Source organism: Pygocentrus nattereri, chromosome 29 (genome assembly GCF_015220715.1).
Source record: "Pygocentrus nattereri isolate fPygNat1 chromosome 29, fPygNat1.pri, whole genome shotgun sequence".
Classification (NCBI taxonomy): domain Eukaryota; kingdom Metazoa; phylum Chordata; class Actinopteri; order Characiformes; family Serrasalmidae; genus Pygocentrus; species Pygocentrus nattereri.
In genome coordinates this window covers 1,722,288-1,734,787 of record NC_051239.1, presented here as the reverse complement: position 1 = coordinate 1,734,787, position 12,500 = coordinate 1,722,288, and the positions used below count along the sequence as shown (strand labels likewise).

Below are 12,500 nucleotides of genomic sequence, written 5' to 3'. Positions count from 1 at the left end.
TTCTGATGGTAAATGTTTGATGTTTTCCTCTAAAACTCTTCACCGACCAGCACCACATGCACCGCGGATGCTAATGACCACTTTCCGGTGGCCTTGTGGATAATTGAGGAGTTATTACTGAGTTAATGAGAACATTTTAATGGCATACTCTCATCCCAACACCATTCCTCCTTTCTCCTCCCTCTTTTTTTCCTCTCTCCCTCCCTCCCTGCCTCGCTCCAAACTCCCACCCTCCGCCCTCCACCCCGTCCAAAGCAGGCCAGCTTACAAAGTGTCCAGTGAGGCAAACTAATCTGGAACTTCCCCGGGTGGCTGAAGCTTCATCTCTCTCTCTCTCTCTCTCTCTCATTCCCTCTCTCACACTCTCTCTCTCCACATTCCACATATAAAGCTCAAGATCTTTCTGATCAAATGAGTGCAGTGAGCGGCCCCCACAGCCCAAAAGAATGAAAGGAATAAAGTTTTTTTCCCAGTGCGGAACGAGTGGGTGAGTTTTTGCCTGTTTGAAGTGAACACCAGCTTTAAAAGTGGTATTGTTGTTGTGGAGCTGCAGTAATGAGCAAGACTCCTCCCATCACACACACACACACACACACACACACACACACACACACACACACACACACACACACACACACACACACACACACACGCACATGCCGGTTTTCCTATCTTGTCAGGACCTGGGGTCTCACACACACGTTACAAGTTTGTACGATTTTACTTGCGTCAGGAAGAAGAACACATCATTTAAACATGATCAACAGCTCCAGAGAAAATGTTCCTCCTAACAACCACCTGGAAGACCTGGCAGACACCAAACCTGCCCCCATCAGATAAACAGCACTGAAAGCTTTGATCTCTGAGAGAGAGGAGAAGATCAAGCTGCTTCAGATCTGAAAACATCCACAGGTGATTCTGTCCATCCTTCCACTGTGAGGAGACCACTCAGCGCTGTGGGTCTGAAAGGACGTGTAGCTGATCAAGAAGAATCTCACTGAGAAAAGGAGACGGACACACCAAACAAAGAAGCTGGACGATGGACTGACCACCCCAGAGTCCAGACCTCAGCACCACTGAATAGGTTTGATCACTTCAGGAAATCATCAACCAGCTTTTCTGCAGATTCTTTGAGGAGCTGAAAGTGAGGCTCCTGAGAAGAAAGGAAGCTGGAATGAAGGCTGAGATTCTGTGTGATTTTCGGTTAAATGTGTTTACTTTATTTAAATTTATTTTTATTTAATAAACGAAAGGATGGTGTTGGACTTTTGCATAGTTCTGTTTACATAAGTGCCCATATGTATCATATACACGTATCTGCATGGAAGGAGAATGTTCTAAGCTCGATTATAAGCCTGATCGTAAACTCTGGAACCAGAAAGAAATGGTTTCACTCTTTCTTTAAAAAATTAAACAGCACTTTACAACATCAGCACAGATCGATTCGCTTAGTCTGGTTTTTTTTCAGTATTTTTTATACAAAGTCCTGAAAATGCATGAAAACACACACACACACACACACACACACACACACACACACACACACACACACACACACACACACACAGAGTCTTTCCCTCCCTCTCTCTCTCTCTCTCTCTCTCTCACACACACACACACACATGCAAACCACACAACAAAACCTTTTGCCCGCTGAATTACTTGGGGACAATAGATGGGTAGGTCACCGTGGTAACAGGGCAGTAGGGGGGGGTCTGGGGCAGGAGCAGCTGTTCCATCAGATTAATTCAGATTCAAGTGCTTCTCCCCCCACCACCCTGCCCAAACTCACCCCACCAACTTTAGCCTGTCCATCTCCCTCTCTCTCTCTCTCTCTCTCTCTCTCTCTCTCTCTCTCTCTCTCTCTATCGTTTCCCCCCAAAATTCAGACCCACTTCTGTACAACTCCCCCCAAACTCTCTCTATCCACCTCTCCATCTCACACCTCCACCAAACGGGCCACTCACCCTTCACTTTAACATTTACATTAACAGCGCAGTGCAAGTAAAGGTTGGACCAACCTGGCCTAATTACGTCTCTGCTGTATTTTCTATGTGAAAATGAATTAAAACCTACTTTATAGACTTAAATAAGCAAAATTACCCTATTACCCTAAAATTACCCCAACCCTTTATTTACAAAAAGTAAAGCATACAACAGAAAATGTGCCGTAACTTTTGAGTGGCCACACATTATGCTGCTGCTGTTTTTTTGTTTTTAATTCAGCAAATAAACAGTAATTGTGCTTTAAAATGTATTCCCTGTTTCACTTTCACTCAAATCAATTACAATAATAAAACCTGTCGCTGCTGTCGGAACAAAACCTCGTATCTCTAAAACGGTCACTTTACAGGAGAAGGAAAAACCTACTTTACTTTCAATGTAAGTCAATGGAACCAGAGTTTTTCCCAAGTCACTTTTGGCCGTTTATTTTGGTGCATCCTTCATGACATTTACACACAATATACAGGCCAAGACGCGCTTTCAAATTAGATCAAAAACCGAAAATCGCCGCAAAATGGAGATACGAGGTTTCGTTCCAACAACAGCGATATAGTCAGACCGGGGTGCCTAAACTTTTGCACACAGCTGCGTCTGTCTACACTAACATTCCAGTTAACACAAATGAATTGATATTCAGTGAATTAAGCTTTAGTTTATCCATTATTTGCACTTTGCTCTACACGACGCCTGATTGGCTAATCCATATTTCCATATTTATTCTGATTTTAGTGATTTAACCGGCAAAAAAGTCACACATAATTTTTTTAGACTCATATTATTAAAAACAAGACACTGTCATTCATTTTTCACTGTATACGCGTGGACTAGCTTTTATCCTAACATCAGCTCTGCTCTAACTGACGCCGGGGGGCTAATACTTTTGCACGGTACTGTACATTTGCATTCGTTCGTTTGGCAGAACCGTTCCACGTTTTCACTCTCACTCTTTCCTCCCCCTGAACTACCCCCTTCCCTCCACTTCTCATTGTCTTTCTTTTCTTTCTTCCTTTTCTCTTTTCAATAGGCTCCCCCGCTCCCCAAACTTAGCCCCATCAGCCCCCCCCTCCGCCCCTCCACCCCACCCCATACACCCACTTCTCTCTCTCTTCACCAACTCTGCTCTACATTCCTCTCTTTTGTCGGTTTCCAGGCGAAGGCAACAAAAATGTCCCAGTTTAGAGCTTTTCTCTCGCAGGTGAGCTCTGCTAGCGGTCTTCCCTCTCGCGTTAGACGCTTTATTAAACGGCCCACTCCTCCTCTGGACCGGCCGCCTTCGCCCCTCAGGGGCCGTTCATTAGACCTCCTGTATACTCTATTATTATGCTGCTGTCTGTCAGCCCCACCTCCTCCCCCCACTCCCCAAACTCATGGTGAGTTAGCTCATTGGCTAATGCTAATGTTATTGTTTAGTCACTCACACACACACACACACACACACACACACACACACACACACACACACTCACACACACACACACACACACACACACAGAGTGGTACAGCAATGATCCCAACTGTAGCAACAAGACTCATTGAAATGGCTGTAGTATAACCAAGGAAATAGGAGAAGCCTGACCATTGAAATGGCTGTAGTGTAACCATGGAAACAGGAGAAGCCTGATCATTGAAATGGCTGTAGTGTAACCACAGAAACCGGTGAATTGTAACCATGGAAATATGTATTACGTAACCATGAATGTAGGTGCAGTGTTGGTTGTAGCAATGGTTGTATTGTAACCACATAAATGGGTGTACGGTAACCATGGACACAATTGTAGTGTAACTATGGAAAGGGGTGTACGGAAACCATGAAAGTGGTTGTTAGACAACCACAGAAATGGGTGTAGGGTAACCATGGAAATAGATATAGCGTAAGCCTGAAAACGTGTCATGTAACCATGGAAATGGATGTAGTGTAACCACAGAAATGGGTATATGGTAATCATTTAAATAGGCATGGTGTTACCATGGAAATTGGCGTAGTGTAACTATGGAAGTGGGTGTAGTATAACCACAGAAATGGGTGTATTGTAACCATGGAAAGAGATATAGCACGACCATGAAAATAGGTATAGCATAACCATATAAATGTGTGTAGTAGTAGTGGCGTAGTAGTGTAGTAGTAGTGTTTTGCAACCACAGAAATGGGTGTATGGGAACCATTGAAAAGGGTGTGTAGTTACCATAGAAATCGATGTAGTGTAACCACTGAAATGTGTGTAGTTGCCATAGAAATCGATGTAGTGTAACCATGGAAATAGGAGAGAGCCTGATCATTGAAATGGCTGTAGTGTAACCATGGAAATAGGAGAGAGCCTGATCATTGAAATGGCTGTAGTGTAACCATGGAAATAGGAGAGAGCCTGATCATTGAAATGGCTGTAGTGTAACCATGGAAATAGGAGAGAGCCTGATCATTGAAATGGCTGTAGTGTAACCATGGAAATAGGAGAGAGCCTGATCATTGAAATGGCTGTAGTGTAACCATGGAAATGGATGTAGTGTAACCACAGAAATGGGCATATGGTAACCATGAAAATAGATGTAGCATAACCATATAAATGTGTGTAGTAGTACTGTAGTAGTAGTGGCGTAGTAGTGTAGTAGTAGTAGTAGTGTTTTGCAACCACAGAAATGGGTGTATGGGAACCATTGAAAAGGGTGTGGTGTTACCATAGAAATCGATGTAGTGTAACCACTGAAATGTGTGTAGAGTTACCATAGAAATCGATGTAGTGTAACCACAGAAGTGTGTGTAGAGTTACCATAGAAATCGATGTAGTGTAACCACTGAAATGTGTGTAGAGTTACCATAGAAATCGATGTAGTGTAACCACAGAAGTGTGTGTAGAGTTACCATAGAAATCGATGTAGTGTAACCACAGAAGTGTGTGTAGAGTTACCATAGAAATCGATGTAGGAAACAAGCGTTGGCTGCTGATCCATATATCAGCGGTGTGGACCAAGCGGATGCACTTCAGATGGATAGTTGTGAATCAGTTCATGTTATAATTCTGTTTCTATAATCTGGATTATCTGGCCAGCAAGAAAACACCTGCACTATTTACAGACTTACTCGCAACTTCTAGATCTGCCCTGTCTTACGCTTTACGTACATTTTGCCTCAATCTAGTAGGATCTATACTTTTGTGCAGTGCTCCTATTGTCATTCCTACACATTGCAGCCTATATGCCATACTGTCTTGTCCTGTGTGGTCATCGTACGATGCTGAATGTGTTGGGACTTCGGCCTTGCTTTGGATTAGTCATTGGTGCACTGTCTTGTATTGCTGCACTGATGTACTGGAGGAACTAGATCAGGGTGTCATTTCAGTCAAAATAATGCAGGTTCATCTTTGACCACGTGACGTTAAAGACTCACCAGTGTGTGTTTAACGTATTTCAAGGCATTCGCAGTGGTGATTCCATCACAATAGGCCTTTTGTGTGTCCATATCGTGTATTTTGTGGCCTCCTTACCTTTCCAAACTGGTCAAAGTACTGCTTCACATCTTCAATTGTGGTGTTCACGGACAGACCCCCAACAAAGATCTTCTTAGTCCTGGTCACCAGCTGAGAGATAGAAAAGGGGAGCGGGGGGAGGGAAGACGAATAATCAGGAGGGGGTCTCAAGAAGCTGTTAGGAGAAGAAAACAAGGATACTGCTGCTATGGGCCAATCGTCATAAAACCAACCCAGCTTCCCCTTCTAACCCCAAACGGAGTCGATCGGCCAAGACATGCTAATAGCCACCAGTTAACATCATTACACTGCAAGATGTTCACCGTAAAATCCCGCCTTGTTAAACAACCCCCAGCTCTGCATAATGACAGATTACAGTTAAGTGACCCAAGCCTGTCCTGGCCAGGTGGGATTGACAGATGGACAGCTGTGCTGAAACACATACCTTTGGCTGGGCCCGGCGGGGGAAGGCCACTTTCGGGTCGATCTAGAGGAGAGGCGGAGAGGAGAAACGCGGGTTTAGCAACTCCACCATGTCTACGGAAAAGAGGAAGGAGGAATGTGGGTTCCTCCAGAGGTCAGCAGGTCAGACAGAATCCCGTTGGACGCTCCTTCGTTTGCCTGGACCCTGGAACGCCGCGTCTCAACCCCCTTGAGATACTTAGCATAGCTGTGTTAACCAATTAAAGAGCAACACCAACCACCTCCTCCCTTCTCTGTTCTTCGGGATGGACGGGTGCAGCCTTCAGGAAAACAGCTAACATGCCAAACACTCACTAAGCTACCATGCTATAGGCCACCGGTCATCGCGATGGGCGGAAGCCACCATGGCAAGACGCTGCATAGCTAAAGATGTGATGCTAAGTGCTAACGTTAGCCAACCTGCCGATATCCCGGCAGAAACAACGGCTAACATGAAGCTAAACACTAAAATTAGCACGGTTAGCTTTTACCGGTACCATACAAACAGCTGGTTAGTGGTGCTCTGGGCAGGCTGACCATCAAACACTCTGCTGGAGCAACACATTAGCTGGGATGGCTAAAAACAGGGCATTAAACTGCTCAAACAACCATAACATTAGCAACCACGCTAAAAACATGACGCTAAACACTGAAACCGCAGCAAGAAGTCAGGTAGAAATAGCAGTTAGCTGGCTAGCTAACCCGTTTGTGCGCCAGCAGCAGGTGGTGTGATGTGAAATGGTTTGTTTATTGATATTATCATTTTATAACAGCACGGCCGGTCAGTGGTCCTCATGGTGTCGCCACGAGCGGCTGGACCCTCAAAACACACAGCCATTACATTAGCTAGGCTAGATTAGCATGACCCCTGCAAAAGGATGACGCGCAAATCCGTGAGGCGCTCCATATTTTTCGGGGCAGTCGTGGGCTGGAGGTCAGGGAACCGGCCCTGTGACCAGAAGGTCGCCGGTTCGATCCCCAGAGCCGACAGCACATGACTGAGGTGTCCTTGAGCAAGACACCTAACCCCCAACTGCTCCCCGGGTGCTGTGGATAGGGCTGCCCACCGCTCCGGGCAAGTGTGCTCACTGCCCCTAGTGTGTGTGTTCACTAGTGTGTATGTATGGCTATATGACATAATAGGTCTACTAGCGGTGGTTTGAAGCAAAATGATTTATTAACGTTCTTCATTTTTAGCCCAGTTTTACGGTGAAGCAACAGAAGAATGAACGAGTTCCATCCGACTCTCCCCAAACTTTTCTTTTTCTGGAGCGAGCTCGTGGAAAAGACTCGGACGGACACACAGCTAAAGGACCAGATGGCGTTTTTTTTTTTTTTTTGTTCTTTTATTCCTTCTGATTTCATTGGTGTTGCTCTTTAAGTGACGCATCACCTGCTGAACGTTAGGGTGCCGTCAAAGGGAGGTTCTACTGAAACGGGTGGAGGGTGAGGTTGGGACGGAGGGAGAAGAAAGAAAGAGAGGGGAAAAAAAAGGAGAAAGAGAGAAAGAGGAACCGGCTTGAGCGGGACGGAGAGGGTGAAAGCGTGAGAGAGAGGGAGGGAGAGAGAGAGAGAGAGAGGGAGAGGGAGGGAGTTTCTGTGTCAACACCCGCGGACAAAGAGAAAAGAGGGAGTAGAAAAAGTTCTCTGGTTACCAGGAGAGACGAGGAGAGAAAAGAGAGCGGGAGAGAAAGGAGAGAGCGGCGGACTCTAGGGGCTGACAGGCCCATCTGTCACTGAATGGAGGAGAGAGGGGTCAGAAACACCACACAGCGACACAAAACGCACACTCGCTCGCACACAAACACCTCGCCGCCGCCGCCGCCGCGCAGCCCACCGCGCAGCCCACCGCGGACGGGGTTCAAAAAAACACACAGAAAGGGAGGAAAAGAGCAAAAAGACAGGAGGAAGGTGAAAGAAAGGGGGGAATCCTTGACCCACACAGCCCACAGACCTTTTTGTTTGTTTGTGTTTGTTTGTTTTTGTTCCTCTGTCCTTTTCCAACCCCCAGAGTGACGTTGGTGAGGTTTATAAGAGGATCCCAAACAAAATAAATAAATAAATAAAAAAAAGAAAAACCCAAAATTTTCCGTTTTGTGTTCCCGCAGCAGCCGAGTTAGCACGCTATCGGCACCCCTCGGGGTCGATCGTGTGAGTGTCTTATTGTGTTTATTCACTTTTGCACTTAAAATGAGTGGCGTACACTCTTAAAAAGGCCAAGCGTTCTTCAGTACCGGCAACGGTTCCATGCATCTAGAACCATTTCCTGCTTGAAAGGGTCCTGGCAGGTGAAACGGTTCTTCAGATCGACGGAGAATGTGTCATGTATGGTCCTGTGTGGTACCAGAGTTCTGCGACCTTCTTGGTGCTACGCCACATTCCCCATCGATCTGGAGGACTGTTTCGCTGTTTAAGGCAACGGTTCCATGTATCCAGAACCATTTCATGCTTGCAAGGTTCCTGGCAGGCGAAACGGTTCTCCAGATCGATGGAGAACGTGGCGTAGCAACACGTTCAACACGTTCTCCGTCGACCCGAAGGGCTGTTTTCACCGTTTTCGGCTTCACGGTTCCATACCGAGCCGCTGCCTCTACGGAAGAACCCTCTTTTTTGGAGATTGCAGGGAGAAACAATCAAAATCAATCAAAAGACCAGGCAAACTGCAAACATGCTAGATTAACAAATACTCAAGACCGCTAAGTTGTATTAGTCTAGAGAACTGTTCTAAGTCCAGCTAGGCACTGAAGGCTAGTCTACTCCATGCTGTACTGAGGTTAAGGTCTAGAAGACAGTGAAGGCAGTACAGCTCTAGTAAGATTAGTCTCAGTCTCAGAGAGGGTTTGAGTGGAGCTAAACGCTATTCAGCTAGCACCTCTGGCTCCCAGACTACAGCGAACAGGCCGGTCAGCTCCGGCCGTCCCCAGACCGGACAGCGGTTCTGGCTTTTTTACTGCCGTCTCTAGAGAAACAGAGTGAAGAACTCTAGGCTAGTCTCTGCACACAGATCGGATGCAGACGCTACGGCTCAGGTCTACACTAGTCTGATATAGTCACCTCCAGTCCATTACACTCCTGAAGCCCCACCACTCCTGTGCACGGTCAAAAACAAACAAACAGACACACACACACACACACGCACACACACACACACACACACACACACACACAAACAAACAAAAATCAACATACAGTGCAGTAGGTGACACACGGCAGGACAGCAGTGGAGTAAAAGTGGACAGCTAAACACACGGAGAGGTCGTGGGGGCGGGGCGGTTAGTCTGCTCGCTTTATGCATTTTTAAAAGGAGCAAATATGCAAAGAAATAAACAGTTAATCAAGAAATAGACGGCAATATTCGCATGTTATTAAACAGTCATAATTCATCATCTTCTCAAACGCTCCTGTAAGACTTTTCTGCTTTCCTAATGAGAAACAGAGAATTTAATAGAGACTGTATGCAAATGAGCTCTGGCGAACACTCGGGCGTCAGCGTGAGTGGGCGGGGCTAGACCGCTGTCAGCTGAATGTGCAAATGTGACATCACAAAAATAAAAACAATGAAAAAAAGGACATTTTCAGATGACACGTAAGAAACGTGGTAAACGAGCCGCAGACGAGCTCAGAAAGCGGCCTGAGCTGGAACACTCAGTGTTAGCGGGAGTGGGCGGGGCTTAACTCGCGTAAGCTGTATGGTTTTGGGGCACCTCTGCTGGTTCGTTCAGCGTGAAAACATTACAGCTGGCATCTTCGAGCGAAAACACATAGATAGGAAGACACTTTATTGATCCCGAGGGAAATTTAGCAGATCGAGACGGCTCCGTTCCGCCTGGCTGCCCCGTATCGCGCCTCATTCAGAAAGTCTGAAACACCCTTTATGACTTCAACGTGAGTGGGCGGAGCTCAACCGCTGTAAATGTGACATCACAAAAAGGAAATGTTCACACCTGGCCTTTTCAACCATAGCGTTACTCATTTCAGCCTTTTCGTTAAAATAAATATACAAATGAACAAACGGAACGACATGCAAATGAGCTCTGCAAATCGGCTGCCTCGTTCAGAAAGCAGTCCAAGCTGAAACACTCGTCACTGCTGTGAGTGGGCGGGGCTAGACTGCTGTGTAAATGTGACATCATCAGAAAACATCTTTTTGTGACTGTGCGTTTGTAGGTTAACGTTACAAGACTTTTTTTTTTGCTGTATAATTTTGGGCCATTTCTCTAAAAATGGAGACGTATGTAAATGAGCTCTGTTCGGATTGGCTGGCCCGTACTGTGCCTCATTCACAAGGCAGTTGGGTCTGAAACACCCCTTATAACGTCAGTGTGAGTGGGCGGAGCTGAACTGCTGCAGGCTGAGTAGGTGCGTATGTGTAAATGTGACATCACACGAAATTTTTTTGCCGTTAGGACGATTTTAACGGTTAACGATACGTGTTTTTTTTTGCCGCATCGACTCGTCGTGACACTTTCGCTGCTTCCTTTTTCAGACGACATGAAAAAAAAATGCCAAAATTACAAGTATCCCTGTGTTCCAGAGCAACGGCATGTAAACAGACTCTGTTTTGATTGGCCGCCTCATTCAGAAAGTAGTCCGAGCTGAAACACTCCTGTGAGTGGGCGGGGCTAAGCTGCTGCTAGTTGAATAGGTGGGTATATGTAAATGTGTCACATTAAAAACGACTGCATCTGCAGTTCAGTGTGGAGGTCAGGGAACTGGCCCTGTGACCGGAATGTCGCCGGTTTGATCCCCAGCACCGACAGTCCATGACTGAGGTGTCCTTGAGCAAGACACCTAACCCCCAACTGCTCCCCGGGCGCTGTGGATAGGGCTGCCCACCGCTCCGGGCAAGTGTGCTCACTGCCCCCTAGTGTGTGTGTTCACTAGTGTGTATGTGGTGTTTCACTGCACGCATGGGTTAAACGCAGAGGTGGAATTTCCCCGTTTGTGGGATTAAAAAAGTATCGCTTAATCTAAAAAAGTCCCTCTTCTTTCAGCAATTAGCGAAACGTCGCAAGCATGCGTTTGTTTTTCCTTTTTCCCGCAAATGAATGAGCGCGCTTTTGATCCGTGGCCCAGTTTGCGCTTCACCGCGTGGCGGGGCGGACGTGCCAGCGAGCGAGTGTAGCGGCCGTGCGGATGTAAGGCAGCCTGTGTTTGAGGCGGCCGTGAGTAAGAATCCCTCTTTGATTCCAGAGTTTTCCCTCTTTCAAGGCAAACACAGACCGAGCTACGCCTTTCCCGCCCCGCTACGGGAAAAAACAAGTGCTCCTGAATGAGTTTTGGGCCACAGGTGATAAAAAACAAAGAGAAACGAAGCAGAAGAGCCAGGCGGAGCAGAGCGAAGAGGGCTAACCGGCGCTAACAAAGGGCCGCGTCCTTAACTGTCAGGATGTCTTTGTCTAAATTAGTTAAACTGCACAAAGTGTTTATTAAACCAGGTCAATCCTTTAGCGCCGATCAGTGGAACGCTGTCAGCACACGGACGAGTGGAGGAGAGGAAGCAGGTCTCAATCCTGTTTACACAAATCTGATTAGTTTTCTTAAGAGCGCTAGCATGCTAATTTCTCTCTCTCTCTCTCTCCCTCTCTCTCCCCTCCTCCACCGCGGCTCGTTAAGCTAATCTCCAATCTAAAATCGGCCCAGGCAGGCTGCCATAAGGCACCTTCACAGGGGTGCACGGGCTCGGAGGTAAAGCCGGACAAAGGCCTCCATGTTTCTCCCAAACTGAGCCCGCGTCACTCCCACAGACGCTCCAGCTCCAGCCCGGCCTGCTCAACGTCTGCTTTATGCTCAGCACCATAAAACATGTTAAGGCAGTCGGCCTAAGGTCACCAGTGCATCCAAATAACGTTAAAAACATCAGATTTCGTCATTAGGCCACGACCGGGACCCTGCGTTGGCTTAACTCTTCCTCTCTTGTCAAGTCTGCTTGGATTCCCAGATTCCCCTTAAATCTAATTTCATAAAAACATAAACAAAAGTCTAAAAACAACATTCGTTTCTGTTTAAGAAGCAAAATTCTGCTTTGAATTTTGTGATGTCACAACCAACACAATCGCATAAATCCACCAATCCAACCCAAAGCAGCCCAGCCCCGCCCCGCCCACTCAGGCTGAAGATATAAGGGGTGTTTCCAGCCATGGAGCAGAGCTCATTTACATATATCAGCCTTGAAGGTACAGCAACAACACTGGCCCATTTCATTCTTGGTCACATAGAAATGAACTGAGTTCACGAAGTGTACCTATAAATATACGGCCTGTTAAAACATTAACAGAAATGAGCACTACTTTGGCAAAACTGAGGCACCACTGCTATTATGCCAGTGTTACTACTTCAGTTTTGGTTTCCTTAAACGAATAATAATAATAGTAATGCACTTTTAAAGTTAATTTTAATGAACTTGAGTTCGTTCTAAGTGAAGTCACACGCAGGTTCGCTCAAAAAGGCACCGCATACATTATAAATGCACAACTTTGGGTGTTAATCAGAACGAAACAATGAAAATAAGGAATTGAGCAGTGAAATTCAATTCAGCCACAGTCATAAAACAAATCTGAACCGTATTTCCAC

The 12,500-nt window shown here is 46.3% G+C and overlaps 1 protein-coding gene and 1 pseudogene across 2 annotated transcripts in view; one reads left to right on the top strand and one right to left on the bottom strand.

Moving 5' to 3' along the window:
- The window catches only part of msi1b (musashi RNA binding protein 1b), a 47,202-nt gene that overhangs the window by 24,508 nt on the left and 10,194 nt on the right, over window positions 1-12,500 (bottom strand). For both annotated transcript variants that reach the window (XM_017688387.2, XM_017688385.2), the window contains exons 5-6: window positions 5,911-5,952; window positions 5,484-5,576 (exon numbers count right to left, since the gene is read on the bottom strand). In XM_017688387.2, the coding sequence (XP_017543876.1) occupies window positions 5,484-5,576; window positions 5,911-5,952 (135 nt within the window). The remainder of the gene's footprint in view (window positions 1-5,483; window positions 5,577-5,910; window positions 5,953-12,500) is intronic.
- LOC119262853 lies at window positions 6,780-6,840 on the top strand (annotated as a pseudogene).